The sequence below is a fragment of the Oncorhynchus tshawytscha genome, linkage group LG26 (assembly GCF_018296145.1).
Source record: "Oncorhynchus tshawytscha isolate Ot180627B linkage group LG26, Otsh_v2.0, whole genome shotgun sequence".
In the NCBI taxonomy this organism is placed as follows: domain Eukaryota; kingdom Metazoa; phylum Chordata; class Actinopteri; order Salmoniformes; family Salmonidae; genus Oncorhynchus; species Oncorhynchus tshawytscha.
The window spans coordinates 21,813,422-21,840,260 of record NC_056454.1 but is presented as its reverse complement, the minus strand read 5'-3'; the positions used below and the strand labels follow the sequence as shown (position 1 = coordinate 21,840,260).

At 45.1% G+C, this 26,839-nt stretch overlaps 1 protein-coding gene across 3 annotated transcripts in view; it reads right to left on the bottom strand.

The window, feature by feature from the left end:
• Positions 1 to 675: 675 nt before the first annotated feature.
• The window catches only part of arhgef7a (Rho guanine nucleotide exchange factor (GEF) 7a), a 38,636-nt gene continuing 12,472 nt past the window's right edge, over positions 676 to 26,839 (bottom strand). Inside the window, exons 5-22 of one of the 3 annotated variants that reach the window (XM_042306431.1) lie at positions 26,247 to 26,448; positions 26,035 to 26,123; positions 19,415 to 19,509; positions 18,614 to 18,709; positions 18,259 to 18,381; positions 17,824 to 17,962; positions 17,533 to 17,592; positions 12,950 to 13,096; positions 12,744 to 12,830; positions 12,435 to 12,513; positions 10,632 to 10,765; positions 10,141 to 10,362; positions 9,589 to 9,682; positions 9,353 to 9,442; positions 8,816 to 8,998; positions 5,585 to 5,687; positions 3,687 to 3,741; positions 676 to 3,523 (exon numbers count right to left, since the gene is read on the bottom strand). In XM_042306431.1, the coding sequence (XP_042162365.1) occupies positions 3,401 to 3,523; positions 3,687 to 3,741; positions 5,585 to 5,687; positions 8,816 to 8,998; positions 9,353 to 9,442; positions 9,589 to 9,682; positions 10,141 to 10,362; positions 10,632 to 10,765; positions 12,435 to 12,513; positions 12,744 to 12,830; positions 12,950 to 13,096; positions 17,533 to 17,592; positions 17,824 to 17,962; positions 18,259 to 18,381; positions 18,614 to 18,709; positions 19,415 to 19,509; positions 26,035 to 26,123; positions 26,247 to 26,448 (2,121 nt within the window). In that variant the 3' untranslated portion in view covers positions 676 to 3,400. Of the gene's footprint in view, positions 3,524 to 3,686; positions 3,742 to 5,584; positions 5,688 to 7,191; positions 8,999 to 9,352; positions 9,443 to 9,588; positions 9,683 to 10,140; positions 10,363 to 10,631; positions 10,766 to 12,434; positions 12,514 to 12,743; positions 12,831 to 12,949; positions 13,097 to 17,532; positions 17,593 to 17,823; positions 17,963 to 18,258; positions 18,382 to 18,613; positions 18,710 to 19,414; positions 19,510 to 26,034; positions 26,124 to 26,246; positions 26,449 to 26,839 lie in introns of those variants that run through there. The other 2 variants (XM_042306428.1, XM_042306430.1) reach the window with 2 other exon arrangements.

Here is a 26,839-nt window from a genome sequence, read left to right as displayed (position 1 = left end):
GTTGCCAGTGTGTGTGTGTGTGTGTGTGTGTGTGAGAGAGAACCAACCTCCCTTCCTTTGGATCACCATCATGGTTGTTGTTATCATGCTCCCAAGCCTTCATATCACGTTGCCTCATAAATACCTGTAGAATGTCATGTCCTGATCTCCCCTTTCAAATGTCATTCTTACCTTTCAACCAGGCAGACTACAGCCCCCCTACACCACATGATCAGATCTCCTAGAGGCCCCTAGCACCCAGCCTGTACTCAGACATGTTAGTTTGTGTTTCTCAGAGAAGATTACATCTCTAATGGCACCCTATTCCTTTTATAGTGCACTACTTTTGACTAGAGCCCAGAGTGCCACTTGGGATGCATGCATACTACATGTGGTCCTGAAGCATCACCCTGGTTCATTACCTGCTTGGTGACTCCTGATAAGCTGGGTGACAGAGAGGCTATGAGCCACTGACACTAGTTAGAGATACAGTACACACACGGATAGTAGCGGATGTACAGTGAGCTTTCTGCCGCAGAGCGGCTAGCGTGGCATCACCTAGGTGGGTGTTGCAAAATGGTGGTAGATGTGGTGTGAATGTAAAGTGCTTTGAGCACCTGGAAAAGCGCTACGTAAATTCAATTCATCATTATCGTCATCATCAGTCTTTCTGCAGTACAAGGACGAGGTTTGGAGTCGCTGAAAACACATTTTATTTCATACCTTAGCAATGTTAATATTTACATCAAAGCGTACCAGTACCAGTCAGTACCAATACCAGCCAGTATTAATACCAATATGAATACCAGTCAGTACCAATATCAATACCAGACAGTACCAATATCAATACCAGACAGTACCAATATCAATACCAGTCAGTACCAATATCAATACCAATCAGTACCAATATCAATATCAGCCAGTATAAATACCAATATCAATACCAGCCGGTATCAATATAAATACCAGTCGGTATCAATATCAATACCAGTCAGTACCAATATCAATACCAGCCGGTATCAATATCAATACCAGTCGGTATCAATACCAGTCAGTACCAAAATCAATACCAGCCAGTATAAATATCAATATCAATACCAGTCAGTACCAATATCAATACCAGACAGTATAAATACCAATATCAATATCAATACCAGTCAGTACCAATACCAGTCAGTACCAATACCAATATCAATACCAGCAAGTATAAATATCAATATCAATACCAGTCAGTACCAATATCAATACCAGACAGTATAAATACCAATATCAATATCAATACCAGTCAGTACCAATACCGGTCAGTACCAATACCAATATCAATACCAGCAAGTACCAACATCAATACCAGCCAATATCAATATCAATACCAGTCAGTACCAATACCAGTCGGTACCAATACCAATATCAATACCAGGCAGTCCCAATATCAATACCTGCCAGTACCAATATCAATATCAGTCAGTACCAATACAAATAGCAATATCAATAACAGTCAGTACCAATATCAATACCAGTCAGTATCAATATCAATACCAGTCAGTATCAATATCAATAACAGTCAGTACCAATATCAATATCAATACCAGTCAGTATCAATATCAATACCAGTCAGTACCAATACCAATATCAATACCAGTCAGTATCAATATCAATAACAGTCAGTACCAATATCAATAACAGTCAGTACCAATATCAATACCAGCCGGTATCAATATCAATACCAGTCAGTATCAATATCAATAGCAGTCAGTACCAATACCAATATCAATACCAGTCAGTATCAATATCAATACCAGTCAGTATCAATATCAATATCAATACCAGTCGGTACCAATACCAATATCAATACCAGCCGGTATCAATACCAATACCAGTCAGTACCAATATCAATACCAGTCAGTACCAATATCAATACCAGTCAGCACAAATATCAATATCAATAGCAGTCAGTACCAATACCAATATCAATACCAGTCAGTCCAATATCAATACCAGTCAGTCCAATATCAATACCAGTCAGTACCAATATCAATACCAGTCAGTACCAATATCAATACCAATCAGTACCAATATCAATATCAATACCAGCCAGTACCAATATCAATACCAGTCAGTACCAATATCAATACCAGCCAGTACCAATATCAATACCAGTCAGTACCAATACCAATATCAATACCAGTCAGTACAAATATCAATATCAATACCAGTCAGTACCAATACCAATATCAATACCAGTCAGTACCAATACCAATATCAATACCAGTCAGTACCAATACCAATATCAATACCAGCCAGTACCAATATCAATACCAGTCGGTACCAATACCAATATCAATACCAGCCGGTATCAATACCAATACCAGTCAGTACCAATATCAATACCAGTCAGTACCAATATCAATACCAGCCAGTACCAATATCAATACCAGTCAGTACCAATACCAATATCAATACCAGTCAGTACAAATATCAATATCAATACCAGTCAGTACCAATACCAATATCAATACAAGTCAGTACCAATACCAATATCAATATCAGTCAGTACCAATACCAATATCAATATCAGTCAGTACCAATATCAATATCAGTCAGTACCAATACCAATACCATTCAGTACCAATGCCTGAAGGTACCAATACCAGTCAGTACCAATACCAATATCAATACCAGTCAGTACAAATATCAATATCAATACCAGTCAGTACCAATACCAATATCAATACCAGTCAGTACCAATACCAATATCAATACCAGTCAGTACCAATACCAATATCAATATCAGTCAGTACCAATATCAATATCAGTCAGTACCAATACCAATACCATTCAGTACCAATGCCTGAAGGTACCAATACCAGTCAGTACCAATACCAGTCAGTACCAACACCATCCAGTCCATTTCTTTACAAATCCCCGCTGACCCACCGATCAATGACAACACAAGGCCCAACCACAAGGCAGGCCGCTACAAGTCCTTACACAGAATACCACAAGACAATGGAAATATAAGACATTAAAATTGATAGATTTCATAGTAATTAAATAACAGTAGAGAAGAGGTGAATGAGGAGTTGTTTTGTACAGTACCATTAGAGCTGTAATGCTTTGCTGAGTATCATTTGTAAACAGAGACGGAGGGAGGGAAAGAGGGAAGACTCCAGGTCCATGTTGGTTTAGGGAGAGATCCACAGACGTTCCTCATTGTTATTGGTGGAGCCACAACTTTTTCCTAGCCATGTGACCTGACCAGGGAAAGCTCAGAGTCCTAGTTACACACACACACACACACACACACACACAACCACGTTTCCGCAAGCAAACCCTCATTCACACTCACACACGTTTCTCCATCACACACACACACACAATTCACTCTCACACCATCTCAAATGCACACACACACACACACACCTCATAAGTTAGTCTCGTCCCAGGTGGGGTCGTTCATAGTCTTTAAGACCCTCCTGACCACTTTCTCCAGATCTTTCCGTGCCCTCTGCTCCTCCTCCAGTGACCTCTTCATCTTCTTATTGTCCTGTTGAGGGGTCAAAGGTCAGTTTGAATATGCCACAAGCATTCGGTTGTAGTTTTACTACTTCAGCCGTCATAACAGTGCAATGTCAGGTGTCGTAAGCGGTCGTGAGCTGTCATAGGCCTGTTATAAGCCAGTGGGATGGTGACACAGAGCGGACATTCACCTGTTTGAGCTCCTGTACCTCGTCCCTCAAGGCGTACACTACATCCTCAAGGCTCCTTCAACACAACACACATGGTTAATACCATCCTAGAGGCAAATACATGACTATATACAGGGTCTTCAGAAAGTATTTAGACCCCTTGACTTTTTCCACATTTTGTTACATTTTAGAATAAGGCTGTAACGTATCAAATATGTACTTTTTTTTATAGCAATCTACAAACAATACCAGTCAAATTAATTTTAAAAATTCAAAGAGAAATACCGTATTTCAATAAGTATTCAGACCTTTTGCTATGAGACTCGAAACTGAGCTCAGGTGCATCCTGTTTCCGTTGATCATCCTTGAGATGTTTCTACAACATGTTTGGAGTCCACCTGTGGTAAATTCAATTGATTGGACATGATTTGGAAAGGCACACACCTGTCTATATGAGGTCCCACAGTTCACAGTGCATGTCAGAGCAAATACCAAGCCATGAGGTCAAAAGAATTGTCTGTAGAGCTCCGAGACAAGATTGTGTAGAGGCACAGATCTGGGGAAGGGTACCACAAAATGTCTGCAGCATTGAAGGTTCAAGAACACAGTGGCCTCCATCATTCTTAAATGGAAGAAGTTTGGAACCACCAAAACGCTTCCTAGAGCTGGCCGCCCGGCCAAAGTGAGCAATCGAGGGAGAAGGGCCTTGGTCAGGGAGGTGACCAAGAACCTGATGGTCACTCTGACAGAGCTCTAGAGTTCCTCTGTGGAGATGGGAGAACCTTCCAGAAGGACAACCATCTCTGCAGCTCTCCACCAATCAGGCCTTTATCGTAGTGGCCAGACAGAAGCCACTCCTCACTAAAAGGCACCTAAAGACTCTCAGACCATGAGAAACAAGATTCACTGGCCTGATGTAACCAAGATTAACTCTTTGGCCTGAAAGCCAAGCATCACGTCTGGAGGAAACCTGGCACCATCCCTAAGGTGAAGCATGGTGGTGGCAGCATCATGCTGTGGGGATGTTTTTTCAGCAGCAGGGACTGGGAGACTAGTCAGGATCAAGGCAAAGATGAACGGAACAAAGTACAGAGAAATCCTTGATGAAAACCTGCTCCAGAGCACTCAGGACCTCAGACTGTGGCGAAGGTTCACCCTCCAACAGGACAATGACCATAAGCACACAGCCAAGACAACGCAGGAGTGGCTTCGGGACAAGTCTCTGAATGTCCTTGAATGGCCCAGCCAGAGCCCGGACTTGAACCTGATCGAACATCTCTGGAGAGACCTAAAAATAGCTGTGCAGAGAAGCTACGTATCCAACCTAACAGAGCTTGAGAGGATCTACAGAGAAGAATGGGAGAAACTCCCCAAATACAGGTGTGCCAAGCTTGTAGCATCATATCCAAGAAGACTCAAGGCTGTAATTGCTGCTAACGGTGCTTCAACAAAGTACTGAGTAAAGGGTCTGAATACTTATGTAAGTGTGATTTTAGTTTTTTTATATTTAATAAATTAGAAAAAATGTCTAAAAACCTGTTTTTGCTTTGTCTTTATGGGTCAAATTTTTTTTTTTTAAGAATTTAGAATAAGGCTGTAACATAACAAAATGTGGAAAAAGTCAAGGGGTCTGAATATTTTCTGAAGACACTATGTATGCACACAGTACTGCACTAGTCTACATACTAACTAGTCCTTAATCGTTCAGAAACAGAAGCATTCTTATGAAAACACCGTCCCACTTTCATTTGGGAATTTCCTCCAGCACATGACAACAGAAACTCTCAGAGGTGACCAAGATACTCATCCCTGACCAAAATTAAGAGGAGGGGAGGAAGTGTGGGAGAGGAAGTAGGGATTAGGAGGAGGAGGAAGAACAAGAGGGAGAAGAGAAGGAGGACGGAAGGTGGAGATCTTACTTCTCTCCGACTACAGTCTGTCCGTTGCTCGTGGTCTCCTCCACAATGATCTTCTCCTCTCCAGGGATGATGACTTGCAGCCCTGTGTCCCTCCGCATCGCCCCTGTTCCAAACACAACACAACACGCTAGATACGCTGATCCAAGGTAAGTTTGGACTTCCAACCCCTAATGACTGAGGTTAGAATTGTGGAATCCTAGCTCTGTAACCTGATCCTAGATCTGTGCTTAAGCCAAGGGCAACGTCTACCCACAGTTTATCTCACATAAGTGATTGAGTTCCTGATTGGTGCTGATTTGTGATCGCCTACATGGTATCGGAAGCAAAATAGACACGACAGGACACAAACACAGGAGACGGTGGAGAAGCTGTGGGTTAGTTAGGCATACACAGAACCACGAGACACAACGACCGAGGAGGCAGAGGAGCCAAGTTGGAGAGGAAGAGCAGAAGGAGGAAAGAGAGAGAGAGAGAGAGAGAGAGAGAGGCACACTACATCCAGATCATCCTGATCCGTTCACCCCTCATTGGTTTTACCTCACCACACCGCTCTCTGTTGCAGACCAAAAACAACACGGTAACATCAAGCGTATATTCATGAGAGAAAAGACACCCTTTTGTTCTCACATTTCCTGTTCCAATGGTTCAGCCTGGAGCCTTGTTGACAGTGACATCCAACACAGTGAAATAATGTGTGCTTCTGACAAAACACCCAAAATACCAACAGCTAACAAATGACGGATTTATTCGAAACTCAATGATACAGCGTTTGGGAACTCTTGTCATATACATCAATCTGTATATATATATAACAAATACTCTGTAGGTGCCGTTTGTAGGTAGGTCAATAGGTAAGACATTTTGATCACAGGTGTGGGACAGGTCATATACAGCATTGGAAAGCACAGAGGACACAGTTGGACATCGCAGTCCCCCTGCCTCTCTGTTTTCATTTTTTATTATTTTAAACCGCAGTCACAAAGCAGAACACAAAACATGAGGACAGTCCTATTCTTAGCTCAAATACTCATATAACAACTGTTTGGCTTCTTATTTTCTTCCATTTGCATCCACTATGTACAAAAGAGACACGTGGCCATTCTTTTTTTGTTCATGTCCACCTGTCTTGATGAATAAGTACCGCACATGGCTGCTCCCGCAAGACTAGGTTTCTCTTTCCGTTGACACTATCTGAACATGGAAATGGTAGATTTACACAATGGATGAGTTGTACTGTACTGGCACATTTCATATCTATGGCAAGCATGATAACTAGGCCACACCATATAGTATGATGTCATATACACACACACACTGGGGGTAGTAGGCCGGTAGGGGGGGAGTACAGAAACAGAACTGTTCATATTGAACACATTTCAATGCTCTGCCACAGAGATTGTGCAAAAATGTATCCCAACAAACCACGCTCAATATCCAGTGTAAATTAAACTTTAGTGATACCAGTTCATGAGAGAGAGAGAGAGAGAGAGAGAGAGAGAGAGAGAGAGAGAGAGAGAGAGAGAGAGAGAGAGAGAGAGAGAGAGAGAGAGAGAGAGAGAGAGAGAGAGAGAGAGAGAGAGAGAGAGAGAGAGAGAGAGAGAGAGAGAGAGAGAGAGAGAGAGAGAGAGAGAGAGAGAGAGAGAGAGAGAGAGAGAGAGAGAGAGAGAGACTAAGTTCACCCAAATCAGTTGTAAACATTTACATACACAGTGAAATAAAATAATTTTAAAATCACATACATTATACAAAATAATTTACGGACCATAAACAAATCATTTTTATAAATATATAAATAACACAAACCAGTATATTCCATATATTGTAACAATAACAGCGGGGAGAGAGGAATCACAAAAATAGCTATTAGCGCACGGAAGAGCAAGGCAGGATATGTGGTAAAGGATATTGGTGTTGTTTGAAACAAACGTTTCCTACTTGGGACACAGAGACTGGACCTGCCAGGTTTGATGAAACTGGCATTGAAGACTGTGAGCCTCTGCTTAGGGCCTGGAGTTTTTACTGGTCCTACAAGACGCTACAGTTGAGTTTTGAACACAGATTTGTGTCCTAGAACACAGAGGCTTGACTGTTTCATTTAATCCACAGAACTCTAATTTCGTCGTCCTTTGAGTAGTATGACCAATGGTTACCTTGACTAATTCATTGGGGTTTCTAAAAACAGACTACCATGTTGGCTTGTAGGCAGTAGATTTTGTTGATACAAATTCTAAACACTCAAGTCTGACGCTCGGGTCTCAGTGAGGTCCGGAACGCATGCTAAAGACAACCCCCTGGTTTTTGAGAATATATCTTTATTTTTGTTTAGCTGTTGAAGGAATATTTTAGTGCATCTCGTAATGGGGAAAAATCTGAGGCTAAGAGTTGAAATCGTCACCCTGGGAATGAACCATACATGCTGTTTAGAAAGAGTAGAACAGGCATCTCATATCCTATACAATATCCTATTAATACCTATATACTAGAAATACCACTGATGATGCTGTATTTGCTTGGCATGCTGTGTCCTGTGTGTAAAATACAGCAGGGGGTACTGAAACAGTGGTAAGAGCCATAAGACAGTCATAGTAATACCAAAAAGATATAATGAATTAATTGGATGTCATATGGAAATGTCAAAGGTCACCATGACATTTGCATGCTACTGTTATACATGTGGGAACAGGAGTTAAGATAGAGAATATGGTCAATAGAATACACTCCTTCCTGAATCACATCTGAATATCAGACACAGAGTCCCCATCGCTCCCTACCTGCAACCCCCCCCAAACAACCTCCACAAACTCTCTCTGTCATAACCCCACACCCCCCTTCACAGGGTTCCCAACACAACACGTCAGGGCTAAACATAGGAAGGGGGTACATTCAAGGAAAAATGAACAGACGCTACCCGACACAAGCTACCTCATAACTACGGAAAGAGAGGAGGCACAAAAAAAACAGGGGAGAGTGATCAAGGCAACAGGGAGATTTTCACACAAAGAGAGGACAATCCAAAAAAGGAACAACAACAAATAAAAAATATATATAAATAAAAAGACAATACAAATAAATATTTTAAATTAATTAAATAAATAAATAAAACCCTTAAAAATCCTTTTTGTTGTAGACCACAGGTTAAAAGCGTGCTGTACTGTGCTGTATAGCGCGCGCGGTAAGGTACGACGACGGTAGTTTTGGGGGTTTAGTTCTGGTGAGAGATGCAGCTCTTACGCGACACTGAGCCCATCCTGTAACTGTGGGTCGTCCACACAGAGTCGTAGTCAGAGTCCTCCGACAGGTCTGAGCCAGTCACGTCAGGCCGTGACACGCTGCTACGGTGGCCTGGAGAGTCCACACAGGACCGGTCCAAGTCCCCCAGCACGTGGTTGTGCATCAGGTCAGTGCCCTGCCAGGCTGATGGGTGTGTGGAGGGGGGCGCAATGTTGATGACGAGGGTAAACCATAATCAATGAGGAGTGGATGGAGAGGGATGAACGATGGAGAATTCATAATCAAATGTAACAGAATGATAGTGAGGGGAACAAACATCCCCAGCAAACAAATGGTGAATGATAAAGAAAACGGGGAACGAACATCAAAGGAAGATTGAAGGAGTGAAGAGAGAGAGACAGACAGAAAAGAGAGAGAAACTGTTAGAAAGAGAAGTACTAACGGCAGGGTTAAGGAGAGCATTGGACTACTGTGATCCAAGAATGACAAGAGGCAACATGACCTGATGAGTGTGTGAAGGTGTGTTTGTGTTCTTACTGGAGTTGAGGGTCTGTCTGGTCTTGGCGCTGGTACAATAAGCTTCTATCACCTTTAGGATCTGAGCATCTTCCTCTAGAGCAGCTGTACCTGGGGACGAGAGGAGAGCAGGGGTTAGATCTCACACACACACACACACACACACACACACACACACACACACACACACACACACACACACACACACACACACACACACACACACACACACACACACACACACAGAGTAAACTTACTCTTCCTCAGGGCAAACTCCTCATCTGACTGTTTTCGCTCTGGTTTACGTTTAGGAAGAAGCTTCTTCACACTCTTAGGGCTTTTACTGAGGTCCTGGAGACAGAGAGAGAGACACACACGGAGAGAGAAAGAGACACAGAGAGATTGAGAAACACAGAGAGAGAGAGAGAGACACAGAGAGGAGAAAGTGAGGGACAGGAATGAATAACACAATTTATTTTTTATTTTATTTAACTAGGCAAGTGAGTTAAGAACAAATTCTTATTTTCAATGACAGCCTAGGAACAGTGGGTTAACTGCCTGTTCAGGGGCAGAACAACAGATTTGTACCTTGTCAGCTTGGGGGTTTGAACTTGCAACCTTCTGGTTACTAGTCCAACACTCTAACCACTAGGCTACCCTGCCACCCCAGTGCAATGACACCCAACCTCACCATACACATAACACATAACACATAACATTTCTATCATTGCCATCACACACACACACACAACCTCCCTCCATATCCACACACACATCCTCCCTCCCCATCCGCACACACTCTTCCTCACCTCCTTGTAGGAGAGAGCTGCAGAGGGCCTGAGAGGGGGTGAGGGACGCAGGCAGCTGAGGCTCCAGGGCTTGGGGGTGTTGGGGGGCTCCAGGGGCCCCCACATCATGGTGCTGTGTGGAGCCCCGTGGGAGGAGGGGTGCGGCAGGGTGTGGTAGGCAGGAGCCACCGTCATCGCCCGGCCCTCCGCGTGACGGGACGGAGTCAGAGGATGGGAGGGCAACTGATGGAGGGAAGGAAGGAGGGAGAGAGGGACAGAGAGGGAGAAGAAGGAGAGAGGGGGAATGAGGGAAGGAGTGGGGAAGAGCAAGCGAGAGGTGAGGTGGAGAGAGGGGAAGGGAGAGACAGAGATTAGTTTTAATTGTTACATTTATATACAGTGTATTTCTCACAAAGCTTAGTTAGTCTATATGTGTGTACATGTGTGAGCGTGTGTGTGTGTGTGTGTGTGTACGCATGCATGCTTATGTACACTGCATTTGTGTTACTGACCGTGTGGCAGGGGACAGTGAGGGGTTTGTGGCTGGGAACAGTGGTGTGTTTGGTCTGACGGGTCAGGTGGTCTACCCAGTCCTGCTGATCTTGCTGATTGTTACACACAACCTGGAGACGCTCAAATAGACTGCCTGTAGGACACAATAAACACACTTCACATTATACACACACAACCTGGAGACACCCAAATAGTCTGCCTGGAGGACAGAATTAGAGGTCGACCGATTTCAAGTTTTCATAACAATCGGTAATCGGCATTTTTGGACACCGATTATGGCCGATTACATTGCACTCCATGAGGAGACTGCGTGGCAGGCTGACTACCTGTTATGCGAGTGCAGCAAGGAGCCAAGGTAAGGTGCTAGCTAGCATTAAACTTATCTTATAAAAACAATCAATCAATCTTAACATAATCCCTAGTTAACTACACATGGTTGATGATATTACTAGGTTAACTAGCTTGTTCTGTAGTGCAAATAATCAATGCGGTGCCTGTTAATTTATCATCGAATCACAGCCTACTTCGCCAAATGGGTGATGATTTAACAAGCGCATTGGCATTCGTACCTAACCATAAACATCAATGCCTTTCTTAAAATCAATACAGAAGTATATATTTTTTAAACCTGCATATTTAGTTCAAATAAATTCATGTTAGCAGGCAATTTTAACTCGGGAAATTATGTCACTTCTCTTGCGTTCTGTGCAAGCAGAGTCAGGGTATATGCAGCAGTTTGGGCCGCCTGGCTCGTTGCGAACTGTGTGAAGACCATTTCTTCCTAACAAAGACCGTAACATAATTATGACATAACATTGAAGGTTGTACAATGTAACAGCAATATTTAGACTTAGGGATGCCACCCGATAAAATACAGAACGGCATTTCACTGAAAGAATAAACGTTTTGTTTTCGAAATGATAGTTTCCGGATTTGACCATATTAATGACCTAAGGCTTGTACTATAATTAAGTCTATAATTTGATATTTGATAGAGCAGTCTGACTGAGCGGTGGTAGGCAGCAGCAGGCTTGTAAGCATTCATTCAAACAGGACTTTCCTGCATTTGCCAGCAGCTCTTCGCAATGCTTGAAGCACAGTGCTGTTTATGACTTCAAGCCTCTCAACTCCCGAGATTAGGCTGGCAATACTGAAGTGCCTATATGAATATCCAATAGTCAAAGGTATATGAAATACAAATGGTATAGAGAGAAATAGTCCTATAATAACTACAACCTAAAACTTCTTAACTGGGAATATTGAAGACTCATGTTAAAAGGAACCACCAGCTTTCATATGTTCTCATGTTCTGAGCAAGGAACTTAAACGTTAGCTTTCTTACATGGCACATATTGCACTTTTACATTCTTCTCCAACACTTTGTTTTTGCATTATTTAAACCAAATTGAACATGTTTCATTATTTATTTGAGACTAAATAGATTTTTATTTATGTATTATATGACGTTTTTTTAAAAGTGTTCATTCAGTATTGTTGTAATTGTCATTATTACAAATATATATATAAAAATCGTCAGATAAAATCGGTATCGGCTTTTTTTGGTCCTCCAATAATCGGTATCGATGTTGAAAAATCATATTCGGGCGACCTCTAGACACAATACACACATTATATACACATCACATTATACACACACACAACCTGGAGACACTCAAATAGATTGCCTGGAGGACACAATACACACACACACACACACACAACCTGGAGACACCCAAATAGAGTGCCTACAGGAGATAATACACACACTAATGTACGTTGTGAATACACCACAGTAGTCTTACCAGAAAGCTCAAAGGAGTTTTTGTGGGCCTCACTGTCCTCTAGCATGGTCACAGTCATACCAGTCAATGGTAGCTTCCCCTGTAGACAAGAAACCATCATCAACATCTGAACCCACACTAAACACGGTAGTTAATCACAACTGGGTCCTATTGATTAGGGAACACCGTAGCAAAATATTTTGAAACTGAAAACTAAAATGAACATTTCTTATTGGACAAGTTAATGTAGTCCCTCCCTCTTTCAGTCCATTTTCTTCCATTGGGCACCAAATCAATAAGACCCTGGTATAGTAGACTAAGGGGTCATACCTGGAATATGAAGCCACTCATCCTTGGACTGGCAGACAGCATGAGGAGGACATGAGGGAAAAGCATGAGGTAGCGCTCACACTTCTCCTAGAGAGAGAGAGAGAGAGAGAGAGAGAGAGTGAGAGCAAGAGCGAGAGAGAGTTAATAGTATTTGACTCATGTACATTAGTTATTATAATGGTATTGTTCTAAGGTTTTCCTCTGACCTCTGCTCCAGGGCTGTTAACCAGAGCCTGACTCATGTAGAGAACAGAGCCCAGTGTCCTGATGTCGTCTCCTTCCCACAGCCTGATGGACTCAGTCACTATCTGCAGCTCCAGCTCCTTCCTCTTCCTCACCTCCTGGCACTGGGCCTGTCACCGCGGAAACACCATCAGCACCACATTACAGGTTGTCATGGGAACAGCATCAGTACCACAGACATTTATGACCACAGAAACAATGTGAAAGTGTGTGTCCATAGATACACATCTATATGCAAAAGTATGGGGACACCTCTTCAAATTAGTGCATCGGCTATTTCAGACAGAGTGTATACAATTGAGTACACAGCCATGGAATCTCCATAGACAAACATTGGCAGTAGAATGGCCTTACTGCAGAGCTCAGTGACTTTCAATGTGGCAAAGTCAACAGGATGCCACCTTTACAAGTAAGTTCATCAAATTTCTGATCTGCTAGAGCTGCCCCGGTCAACTGTAAGTGCTGTTATTGTGAAGTAGAACCATCTAGGAGCAACAACGGCTCAGCCACAAAGTTGTTGGCCACACAAGCTCACAGAACGGGACCACCAAGTGCTGAAGCGGGGAGGGAGTACAAATCGTCTGTCCTCTTATGCAACACTCACTACAAACTTCCAAACTGCTCCTGGAAGCAACATCAGCACAATAACTGTTTATCAGGAGCTTCATTAAATGGGTTTCCATGGCCAAGCAGCTGCACACAAGCCTAAGATCACCTTGCGCAATGCCACGCATTGGCTAGAGTGGTGTAAAGCTTGCCACGATTGGACTCTGAAGCAATGGAAACACATTCTCTGGAGGGATGAATTACGCTTCACCATCTGGCAGTCTGACAGACAAATATGTGTTTAGCGGATGCCAGGAGAACGCTACCTGCCCGAATGCATAGTGCCAACTGTAAAGTTTGGTGGAGGAGGAATAATGTTCTGGGGTTGTTTTTCATGGTTCAGGCTAGGCTCCTTAGTTCCAATGAAGGGAAATGTTAACGCTACAGCATACGACATTCTAGACGATTCTGTCCTTCCAACTTTGTGTCAACAGTTTGAAGAAGGCCCGTTCCTGTTTCAGCATGACAATGCCCCCCGTGCACAAAGCGAGGTCCATACGGTTTGTCAAGATCGGTGTGGAAGAACCTGGAACATTATTGAACATTTATGATAAAAACATCCTAAAGATTGATTCTATACTTAGTTTGACAAGTTTCTACGACCTGTAATATTACTTTTTGAACTTTTCGTCCAACGTTCGGCTGGACCTGAATACGTGTTTGGATTTGTTTACCAAACACCCTAACAAAAGAAGCTATTTGGACATAAATGATGGACATTATCAAACAAATAATTTTTTTTTGTGGAACTGGGATTTCTGGGAGTGCATACTGATGAAGATCATCAAAGGTAAGTTAATATTTATAATGCTATTTCTGACTAATGTTGACTGCGCAACACGGCGGATATTTCTTTTGGTTGGTTTGGGCTCTGAGCGTCGTACTCAGATTATGCTTTTTCCGTAAAGTTTTAAAAAAATCTGACACAGCGGTTGCATTAAGGAGAAGTGTATCTAAAGTTCCATGCATAACACTTGAATTTTCATCTACATTTATAATGAGTATTTCTGTGAATTGATGTGGCTCTCTGCAAAATCACAGCATGTTTTTGAACTACTGAACATAACACACCAATGTAAAATGATATAAATATGCACTTTATCGAACAAAACATACATGTATTGTGTAACATGAAGTCCTATGAGTGTCATCTGATGAAGATCATCAAAGGTTAGTGATTAACTTGATCTTTATTTGTGCTTTTTGTGACTCCTCTCTTTGGCTGGAAAAATGGCTGGGTTTTTCTGTGACTTGGTGGTTACCTAACATAATCATTTGTGGAGCTTTCACTGTAAAGCCTTTTTGAAATCAGACACTGTGGCTGGATTAACGAGAATGTTATCTTTAAAATGGTGCCTAATACGTGTATGTTTGAGAAATTTGATTTATGAGATTTCTGTTGATTTGTATTTGGCGCCCTGCAATTTCATTGGCTGTTGGCGAGGGGTTCCGCTGGTTAAAAGTGTCCCATACAATAAGGGTCTGCTGTACCTGTGTTACAATTGTAACTGGCTGTACTTATTTCACCACTTACCATAATGAGACACAACTTTCAATTCTATTTATCAAAATATATGTTTGTAAACATACCATTAAAAAGTAACATGTTGATTTAGTGTCTATATAGCTGTACCATGACATTTACATTGCTACTAAGTAAACCTCCAATTGGTCCCCACTATTCCACCCATTAAAAGCCCTCCTTATCCCGAGTTGGGTTGTCATCCCAATGCCCGGCAGACCACCCTCGAGACCCCGTATCCCATAGCCCTGAACAGACTGGGATCCATCCTTCGAAAAGAGCACACAGTGCCATTTACCGAATTGAAGTAGATCAACTGCCAAATGCCTTTCCATCGCCCTCACCTCGATTTGTATTATATATAGCTGTGGATCATCCTCCATTGTCCCTAACGTCTTTTACTCCTTTGCAACAGTTGTGGGATACACACATACACCCACACACACTCAACCCATACCCCCACACAACCATAAACTCACATTCTCAACAGTTGCACCATCCCAGAGCCCAACTCAAGAAAGGTCTTGATTTACAAATGCACTTACAGTTGCAGCTGTATGAGAAGGCCTGCAAGACCACACAAAAAAATGGGCAGAAATTGAGAGATTTTATTATTGTCACATCCTAGATGATGGAGGTCAAATGTACACCTTTTCCCTGAAACACCCACAATACGGTCACCAGTATTGACCATATTCCCAAGCATCTCCATGCAGTCAGACTTTTGATTTTGTGGCACCAGGGTCACAATAATATACCCCCTCTCTGAATGTCCGAGTGTGACCCTCTCCCCATGGGTTACTGCAGCTAGTGTTGCCAGCACTGTCACTGCCTGGATGGGGGCCCCCCCTCCCCATGGGTTACTGCAGCTAGTGTTGCCAGCACTGCCACTGCCTGGGAGACTGAGACATGAACTGAACAAGTTCCACAGACATGTGACTAATAGAAATTGAATAATGTGTCCCTGAACAAAGAGGGGGTCAAAATCCAAAGTAACAGTGTGGTGTGGGCACCAGCTGCATTAAGTACTGCATCTCCTCCTCATGGACTGCACCAGATTTGCCAGTTCTGGCTGTGAGATGTTACCCCACTCTTCCACCAAGGCACCTGCAAGTTCCTGGACATTTCTGGGGGTAATGGCCCTAGCCCTCACCCTCCGATCCAACAGGTCCCAGACGTGCTCAATGGGATTGAGATCCCAAATAACACACAGAATGAGCAGTATGGCTGGTGGCATTGTCATGCTGCAGGGTCAAGTCAGGATGAGCCTACAGGAAGAGGAGGATGTCTTCCCTGTAACGCACAACGTTGAGATTGCCTGCAATGACAACAAGCTCAGTCCGATGATGCTGTGACACACCGCCCCAGACTATGACAGACCCTCCACCTCCAAATCGATCCCGCTACAGGCCTCGGTGTAATCCTGTACCTGTCCCGCAGGTGTGATGTTCGGATGTACCGATCCTGTGCAGGTGTTGTTACTGTCCTGTCTCCCTTTAGCGCCTTCTTAGGCATCTCACACTACGGACATTGCAATTTATAGCCCTGACCACATATACAGTCCTCATGCCTCTTTGCAGCATGCCTAAGGCATGTTCACACAGATGAGCAGGGGCCCTGGGCATCTTTCTTTTGGTGTTTTTCAGAGTCAGTAGAAAGGCCTCTTTAGTGTCTTCAGTTTTTATAGCTGTGACCTTAATTGCCTACCGTCTGTAAGCTGTTAGTGTCTTAACGACAGTTCCACAGGTGCATGTTCATTAATTGTTTATGGTTCATTGAACAAGCGTGGGAAACAGTGTTTAAACCCTTTACAATGAGGATCTGTGAAGTTATTTGTAGTTTTACGAATTATCTTTGAAAGACAGGGTCCTGAAAAAGGGACGTTTCTTTTTTTCCTGAGTTTATTTTATCTTTATTTAACCTTTATTTAACTAGGCAAGTCAGTTAAGAACAAATTCTTATTTACAATGACGGCCTACCCCGGCCAAACCCTAACCCGGACGACGCTGTGCTAATTGTGCGCCGCCCTATGGGACTCCCAATCACGGCCGGATTGTGATACAGCCTGGAATCAAACCAGGGTCTGTAGTGAGGCCTCCAGCACTGAGATGCAGTGCCTTAGACCGCTGCGCCACTCAGGAGCAGCAAAGGGGGGACCAACTCCATATTAATGCCCATGACTTTGGAATGAGATGTCCAACGAGCAGGTGTCCACATACTTTTGGCCATGCAGTGCTTATAATTACTAAATGATCCTGTGTGCGCAAGTGATGCATGCTCATATATTCAAGTGTACCATAACACGTCGACTCATGACTCACACACACACACACACACGTCACAGCTTGACGCACAGCATGCACTGCTAATGAGGTAACCATGGAAACATGGGGCGATATGTGTGTGGGTGTGACTCACCGAGAGGCTCTTGAATGTTGTCATACACTTCTGGATGTCTGGCCAGTCGGGGTGACTCTCCTACAGGGAGCATAGCAGAGAGCATTTATACAGCTGTACACACACACACACCACTATCAGTGATTGACAACATCCTCTTACACATAAGACATGCACACATACATCATCAGTGAATGAGGACACTCTTACACACATGCTTGCACGTGACACACACACACACAAACACACTCATACACACCCAGCATCTTACAAACACACACCTGTACGTGGCACACACACACAAAGCCCTACCTCCATGTGTCTCTCCAGTTCCTTCGTTAGTGTAGGGTATTTGTCCAGCCTCATGAAGGGTTTACTGAGACCTGTGGTCAGGGTCAGGATACCTGGACTACTGGCTCCCTTCCCCTCCATAAACTCCCCCAGCTCCTCACTGGAGAGAGAGAGCAAGAGAAAGAGAGCAAGAGAGAGAGAGAGAGAAAGAGAGAGAGAGAGAGAGAGAGAGAGAGAAAGAGAGAGAGAGAGAAAGAGAGCGAGAGAGAAAGAGAGCGAGAGAGAGAGCAAGAGAGAGAGTGAGAGAGCAAGAGAGAGAGAGAGAGAGAGAAGTATTAGATTGTCAAGTCTAAATATATAGTCTTTACACTACCTGCCTGTGTAAAATTATAAATCATTGTTGTACAGTAAGAATGCTAGAACATCAGGTTCATGCTGTATTGGGTCTATGTTTACCTGTGCTGGGTGAGCACATTGACTGCCGAGGGGTGGTTGGAGCAGTAACCCACGTAGAGAGCCTTCATCTGGGGCATCAGGTTCATGAAGAAGCCCCCTACCCTCTGCTGGCTCTCTGGAAGTCTGCGCATGTTGGGGGGAAAAACACACAGGCTGAGTGAAATCAAGGATCGCTGTATTACCAAAGCCAACACATAGATGTTCCCATACCCTTTATTTACCTCGACGTAAAACTGTTGTGAAATAACCCAAGTAGCAGCAGGACATATCTAATTGGATTAGAACAGCAGTGACAAGCACTTTCTCTGATCCCTGTGTGCTGATTGGTGGAAAGTATGTGAGGGGCGGGACTTACTTGGTGCACTCCTCCAGTGATTGGACGAGCATCTGCTGGAAGGTGTTGATATCCTCCAGGTTCCCCAGGATCAGGTACACATCTGTACTGCTCAGTCTGGAGAGAGGGAGGAGAAGAGGAGGAGGGAGGAGAAGAGGAGAGGAGGGAGGAGAGAGGGAGAGGGGAAGAAAAGAGAAGGAGAGGTGGAGGAGGAGGGAGAGGAGAAGAGAAGAAAGGGGTGTGGGAGAGAGAAAGAGAGAAGAGAGAGAGAGCATGAGTTTTGGAATGCGTCTAGTAGATCCAATCCAATCAGTGGCCATACAGTGTGTCATCATACAAACAGTACGACCGACAGACAGACAGTACGGCCGACAGACAGACAGACAGACAGACAGACAGTACGACCGACAGACAGACAGACACAGACAGACAGTACGGCCGACAGACAGACAGACAGTACGGCCATCAGACAGACACAGACAGACAGTACGACCGACAGACAGACAGTACGACCGACAGACAGACACAGACAGACAGACAGACAGTACGGCCATCAGACAGACACAGACAGACAGTACGGCCGACAGACAGACAGACAGACAGTACGGCCATCAGACAGACACAGACAGACAGTACGGCCGACAGACAGACAGACAAACAGACAGACAGACAGTACGGCCATCAGACAGACACAGACAGACAGTATGGCCGACAGACAGAGAGACAGACAGTACGGCCGACAGACAGACAGACAGTACGGCCATCAGACAGACACAGACAGACAGACGAAGGGTTTACAACAGTACAATGAGTGGAGCTTACTTCTCTGTGCTCTGGAGTGATCGCAGGTAGTTGGTCAGAAGGCTCTGGAGGTCCTTGGAATATTCTGTCTCTGTTTCTAGAATGTTCTGCAGCACCTGGGGAAAGAGAGAGATGGTGAGAGAGTGTGTGAGGGAGAGTTTTTCAACATTCTTGTTGGTTATTGAGGAGTATCACTCTATGGGTTCAAGTTGTAATTTCATATCTTTGTAACTCTGAACACTTTCACTCCCTCTGACCCCTGGATGGTGGTGTAGATGAGACTGGGTCTAGTCAGGTTATGAATGGTGGTATAGATGACTGGGTCTAGTCATGTTATGAATGGTGGTGTAGATGAGGCTGGGTCTAGTCAGGTTATGAATGGTGGTATAGATGAGACTGGGTCTAGTCAGGTTATGAATGGTGGTGTAGATGAGGCTGGGTCTAGTCAGGTTATGAATGGTGGTATAGATGAGACTGGGTCTAGTCAGGTTATGAATGGTGGTGTAGATGAGGCTGGGTCTAGTCATGTTATGGATGGTGGTGTAGATGAGGCTGGGTCTAGTCATGCTATAGATGGTGGTGTAGATGAGGCCGGGTCTAGTCAGGTTATGGATGGTGGTGTAGATGAGACTGGGTCTAGTCAGGTTATGTATGGTGGTGTAGATGAGGCTGGGTCTAGTCATGCTATAGATGGTGGTGTAGATGAGGCCGGGTCTAGTCAGGTTATGGATGGTGGTGTAGATGAGACTGGGTCTAGTCAGGTTATGTATGGTGGTGTAGATGAGGCTGGGTCTAGTCATGCTATAGATGGTGGTGTAGATGAGGCCGGGTCTAGTCAGGTTATGGATGGTGGTGTAGATGAGGCTGGGTCTAGTCATATTATAGATGGGGGTGTAGATGAGGCTGGGTCTAGTCATGCTATAGATGGTGCTAACAATTAGCCTTTTAAAATGATGTAGATGAGGCTGGGTCTAGTCATGTTATGGATGGTGGTGTAGATGAGGATGGGTCTAGTCATGCTATAGATGGTGGTGTAGATGAGGCTGGGTCTAGTCAGGTTATGTATGGTAGTGTAGATGAGGCTGGGTCTAGTCAGGTTATGTATGGTGGTGTAGATGAGGCTGGGTCTAGTCAGGTTATGTATGGTGGTGTAGATGAGGCTGGGTCTAGTCATGCTATAGATGGTGGTGTAGATGAGGCTGGGTCTAGTCAGATTATGGATGGTGGTGTAGATGAGGCTGGGTCTAGTCAGGTTATGGATGGTGGTGTAGATGAGGCTGGGTCTAGTCAGATTATGGATGGTGGTGTAGATGACGCTGGGTCTAGTCAGGTTATGGATGGTGGTGTAGATGAGGCTGGGTCTAGTCAGATTATGGATGGTGGTGTAGATGAGGCTGGGTCTAGGGCAAGCAACTAGGGGGAGGAGGAGGGTTGTCAAGAGGAAGAGGAAAAGGGGGAGAAGGGGGAGAAGAAAGGAGGTGGGAGGGGAAAAGGCACTAAGGAACCTTTGCCTCGTGCTGGGGGGAGGCCCTGGCTAGAGAGAAAGGGCAGGTGGTCAGGATGGGAGATGAGGAGGAAGAATGTGAGTCTGTGGAAGAGGACGATGAGGAGGCTTTATTTTCAGTCTCCTCCTCAATGGGTCCAGAGCTGACAGCCAGTCAGACAGAGTGGTCAAAGTACACAGTGAGGGAACTGTCAAGGTTCCTGAATGAGTCTAAATGGAAAAACGTTCATCTTGAAGCTTTTTATTGCGATCGGGGAAAGTTTGTTAAACCAGTACAACAAGCTATGAAAAACGAGAGGCATGATGTCCTCTCACCCAGGAAATGTTTTAGGTTGAGGAAGTGGGTCAACAGTTTTCAACTGTGCTAACATAATTGCAAAAGGGTTTTCTAATGATCAATTTTAAAATGATGAACTTGGATTAGCTAACACAACATGCCATTGGAACACAGGAGTGATGGTTGCTGATAATGGGCCTCTGTACGCCTATGTAGATATTCCATAAAAAAATCTGCCGTTTCCAACAATAGTCAATTTACAACATGAACAATGTCTACACTGTATTTCTGATCAATTTGATATTATTTTAAATGTGCAAAAAATGTGCTTTTCTTTCAAAAACAAGGACATTTCTAAGTGACCCCAAACTTTTGAAAGGTAGTGTATGTAAAACCAAAAAAGGTACATGTGTTGTTTCTGCAGGAGACGCATTGTGATGTGGTGAATGAAGTCGTTTGGGGGCTCTGGTGGAAAGGGGAAAGTGTGCTGAGCCATGGAACAAATGTCAGTGCAGGGGTGGCAGTCCTTTTGCACCGGGGCTGTCTGTGTGTTGATCCATGGGACAGATCTTAGTTCAGGGGTGGCAGTCCTTTTGCACCAGGGCTGTCTGTGTGTTGATCCATGGGACAGATCTTAGTTCAGGGGTGGCAGCCCTTTTGCACCAGGGCTGTCTGTGTGTTGATCCATGGGACAGATCTTAGTTCAGGGGTGGCAGTCCTTTTGCACCAGGGCTGTCTGTGTGTTGATCCATGGGACAGATCTTAGTTCAGGGGTGGCAGTCCTTTTGCACCAGGGCTGTCTGTGTGTTGATCCATGGGACAGATCTTAGTTCAGGGGTGGCAGTCCTTTTGCACCAGGGCTGTCTGTGTGTTGAGCCATGGGACAGATCTTAGTTCAGGGGTGGCAGTCCTTTTGCACCAGGGCTGTCTGTGTGTTGATCCATGGGACAGATCTTAGTTCAGGGGTGGCAGTCCTTTTTGCACCGGGTCTGGCCGTAAAAATGTGCTCCTCAAAGGAGGTGTGTAGGAGTAGACTGCTTGTAGTAAAAGCAGAAATTAACAACAGGGGTTTTGTCCTTAGAAACGTGTAGGCGCCTAACACAAGGAGAGAGAGGGGTCGTCTTTTTGGGTGTATCAGACAGGAACTCTCACAGGTAGCGCCTGAGGAGACGCCGGTGGTCAGTGGGGACTAGAACTGTACAATATATTTTACGAAGATTGAAATGGGGAGGAGCCTGATTCAAGCTCAGTGAGGGGTGTTAAGGGACATAATTAAGCAGTTTGACCGAGTGGATGTTTGGAAAACTAGACATTCCAACACAAGACAGTATGCATAGGTGAAAGGCTTTGGGGCTAGGGTGAGTGCAGCCAGACTAGATCTCTTTTACATCCAAGAATCAGAGCAATAGACTGTTGGGCGCTACCGTTCTCCCGGTGGGTTTTTCGGATCACCACATAACCATGGCTCGGTTGTCTACTTCCAATAGGCATTCTATTGGAAGTTTAATGTAAAGCTCTTACAAAATGCCACTTTTTGCTCAGGTTTCCAGATTTTTGGGGAAAGGTGGGGGCAGCGCCTTAGGAGTATGGGTCTCTGAGTCAATGGTGGAATGTGAGGAAAGTCCAAATTTGGCTTTTCTGTCAACAGTATACAGCTCACTCATCCTTAGAAGCTAGGAGAGTATTGGGGGAACTAGAGTGCAGTATCAGTGAAGTGGAGGTAGAGCTGGTGGGGCAAGGCAATGTAGGCCTCCAGGCTAATTCAGCTGAATTACATAGGGACCTGGGCAGTTTTTTCCAGGTTAAAGCAAAGGGAGCACTTGTAAGAGCTAGGTTCTCCATGCTCAAGGAGATGGATGCTCCCAGCTCCTCCTTCTTTATTTTGGAAAGTCAGAGCGGTGAAGCCAAGGGTATGTATTGTCTATGGCTGTCTGATGGGCGGGTGACCTCTGTGGTGGGGGAGATGTGTGATCAGACTGTAGAGTTGTATAGGGCAGAACTGTGTGATCCTATGTGTGCTCAGGTTTTGTTTGCAGAACTCCCTAAGCTATCTCTGATACAGAGGGATGAAATGGACATACCCCTGTTGCACCATGAACTAGCAGAGGCAGTAAAACAGATGTCCCCCGGCCGTGCACCTGGGGAATAATTGGACTGGACTTATTTTGCGTGTTGCGTGAGTGGTAGGAGAGTTGCTGATGAGCTGCCGTCGGGCGGCTCTGACTCTCCTGCCCAAAAAAGGGGACTTGTGTGAACTTAAGAACTGGAGGCCTGTGGCATTGCTCTGTGCAGACTACAAGATATTTGCCAAGGTCCTCGCTGACGGACTGAAGTCCCATCTGGACTTTATAGTACACAAGGACCAGACAAATTGTGTACCGGGACGCTCAATCACGGACAACTTGTTCGTAATCAGGGACATGTTGGACTTGTCGAGAGGTTCTAATGTGAACTTTGAACTGGTCTCCTAAGATGTGATGTCTGTGTTTGGATTTGGGGAAAGGTTTTTGGCTTGTGTGAAGATGTTGTATGCTGGGGCGTCATGTATGGTCAAGGTGGGAGGGGGGCTCAGTAGGCCAGTCTGGGTGGCAGTTATATACACTAGCCATTTAGAATTTTTGGGGCCTGCTACGCAGGAGACTGCAGGGAGTGTGCTGGACAGGCATGGGTGTGGTGACAGGCATTGCAGTGTCGGCGTATGCAGATGATGTTTCTGTGATGATCAGGGATGGGCAGGATATGCAGGCACTAGAGACTATTCTGAAGGTGTACAACAGAGCTTCGTCAGCTAAGGTGAACTTGGGCAAGAGCAAAGCTCTTATGTGGGGCATGGAGAGATAGCCCCCCCCCCCCTCTGCTTCCAGGGGGTTTGCAGTGGGGTTGTGAAGGGCTTAACATTTTGGGGGTGTACCTGGGCTCGGAGAGGAGGGTCAGGAAGAACTGGGAGGCACTGTCACAGGCAGTGGTGTCAAGACTGGCCAGGTGGAGGTAGCTCCTGTCCCAAGTGTCATATAGAGGGAGGGTGCTGATAATCAACAACATGGCGGCATCCTCCCTGTGGCATAAACTGTCTGTCCTCAATCCCCTGCCGGTCTGGTCGCAGACTTGCAATGCAAGCTGGTGGATTTTTTTCTCACAGGGCTATCACTAGCTGAGGACGGCCGTGTTGAAAACAATTCAGATGACGTACATTTCCGTCCACGAAGGAGGCCAGGACCTGGTTGAACTGGAGAGCAGGGTGGCTGCATTCCTACTAAAGGCGGTGCAGAGACTGCTGTACCATACTGATGACGGCTGGAGAGAACCAGCACCCGCGCTGCTGAGGAGAGCTGAGTACAGCAGGTCTGTACTTTTTACTCTGCGTTGCTGAAGGCCTGGCAGCTGCTGAGGCCCACACAAGAAGGGGTAGTGCGGAACCTGGGCTGTGGGAGAAGCCTATCTTCCACAATCCAGCCCTCCTTTTGAGATCGGTTCAATCAGCCTCCCTGCAGAAGTGACTGATGGCAGTGGGTTTACTAAGGCTGGGTGACCTGCGGCTCCTGGCACAGCAAACACAACTAACATCTCTTAGGCTACTTGAGAGATTCCTGGGGAGGTCCAGGAGGCCCTGTCTGAGCCGGTAATGGGGCTGTGTCTCTCTCTCTGTCTTTTTCTTTCTCTCTTCCTCTAGTATAGCACGTATTTACTTGTTCTCTCTTCTCAGTAAACCAGAGCACTGAGATACATTCAAATGTCAGGAACACAACACAACACACACACAGAACTAGGTCAAGCTATCTGGAGCGGCCAGGGCACCGCAGGCCTACAGCGTTAAGAGTAATGTCAAGCTTTAAAAAGCCGGTTTTCTTTTATTGAAGATAGTTACAGCAGAATTGAGAGACACACGCAAACAGAAAGAGAGAGAGAGAAAGAGACAGAGAAAGGGAGAGAAAGAGACAGAGACAGAGAAAGGGAGAAAGAGACAGAGACAGAGAAAGGGAGAGAGAGAAAGAGACAGAGACAGAGAAAGGGAGAAAGAGACAGAGACAGAGAAAGGGAGAGAGAGAAAGAGACAGAGAAAGGGAGAGAGAGAAAGAGACAGAGAAAGGGAGAGAAAGAGACAGAGACAGAGAAAGGGAGAGAAAGAGACAGAGACAGAGAAAGGGAGAGAAAGAGACAGAGACAGAGAAAGGGAGAAAGAGACAGAGACAGAGAAAGGGAGAGAGAGAAAGAGACAGAGACAGAGAAAGGACAGAGAAAGAGACAGAGACAGAGAAAGGGAGAGAGAAAAGAGACAGAGAAAGGGAGAGAGAGAAAGAGAGACAGAGAAAGGGAGAGAAAGAGACAGAGACAGAGAAAGGGAGAGAAAGAGACAGAGACAGAGAAAGGGAGAGAGAGAAAGAGACAGAGAAAGGAGAGAAAGAGACAGAGACAGAGAAAGGGAGAGAGAGAAAGAGACAGAGAAAGGGAGAGAAAGAGACAGAGACAGAGAAAGGGAGAGAGAGAAAGAGACAGAGAAAGGGAGAGAAAGAGACAGAGACAGAGAAAGGGAGAGAAAGAGACAGAGACAGAGAAAGGGAGAGAGAGAAAGAGACAGAGAAAGGGAGAGAAAGAGACAGAGACAGAGAAAGGGAGAGAGAGAAAGAGACAGAGACAGAGAAAGGGAGAGAAAGAGACAGAGACAGAGAAAGGGAGAGAGAGAAAGAGACAGAGAAAGGGAGAGAAAGAGACAGAGACAGAGAAAGGGAGAGAGAGAAAGAGACAGAGAAAGGGAGAGAAAGAGACAGAGACAGAGAAAGGGAGAGAGAGAAAGAGACAGAGAAAGGGAGAGAAAGAGACAGACAGACAGTGAGAGAAGTAAGTTGGATGACCAGGTCTTACCAGGTTGTAGTAGGTCTTGCTAATGGCCGTAGTGTCAACGCCTTTTGGGGGGCTCTTGAGGGTCCCAGATTTGGGGGACACTTGTTTGTCTCAGAGGGAGAGAGAGAAATTAGTTATTTCTCTCCATCAGACACTATCCTTTTCCTTCACGTCCTTTCTGATATTCCTGGGTTATGTGATGTCCAGTAGCAAGAATAATAAGGGATACCTACCACAGCCTTTGATCTCACGGACATAGTTGCTAGGGAACCAGCCGGTCTTGCTGTTGAAGTTCCCCTCCCACCAGCCGCCCTCCTCCTGGCGTGTCACATTGATGACATCCCCCTTGTTGAAGGACAGCTCGTCCTCATTGGTTTGTTCAAAGTTGAAGCGAGCCTTGACCAATAGCTGCGTCCCGCTGCCCTCAGACATGTCCTATAGGAGAGGTAGAGAGGTGAGGAGGGAGGTAGAGAGGGGGAGGTAGGGCAGTAGAGATGGGAAGGTAGGTAGGTAGAGAGGTAGGGAGGTAGGGCAGGTAGAGAGGGGAGGTAGAGAAGGGGAGGTAGAGAGAGGGAGGTAGGGAGGCAGAGAGAGAGGTAGGGAGGTAGAGAGAGGGAGGTAGGGAGGTAGAGAGAGGGAGGTAGGGAAGCAGAGAGAGGGGGGTAGGGAGGCAGAGAGAGGGAGGTAGGTAGAGGTAGGGAGGTAGGGGAGGTAGAGAGGGGAGGTAGAGAAGGGATGTAGAGAAGGGAGGTAGAGAGGTGAGGAGGGTGGTAGAGAGGGGGAGGTAGGTAGGTTGGTAGATAAGGGGGTGTAGGGAGGTAGAGAA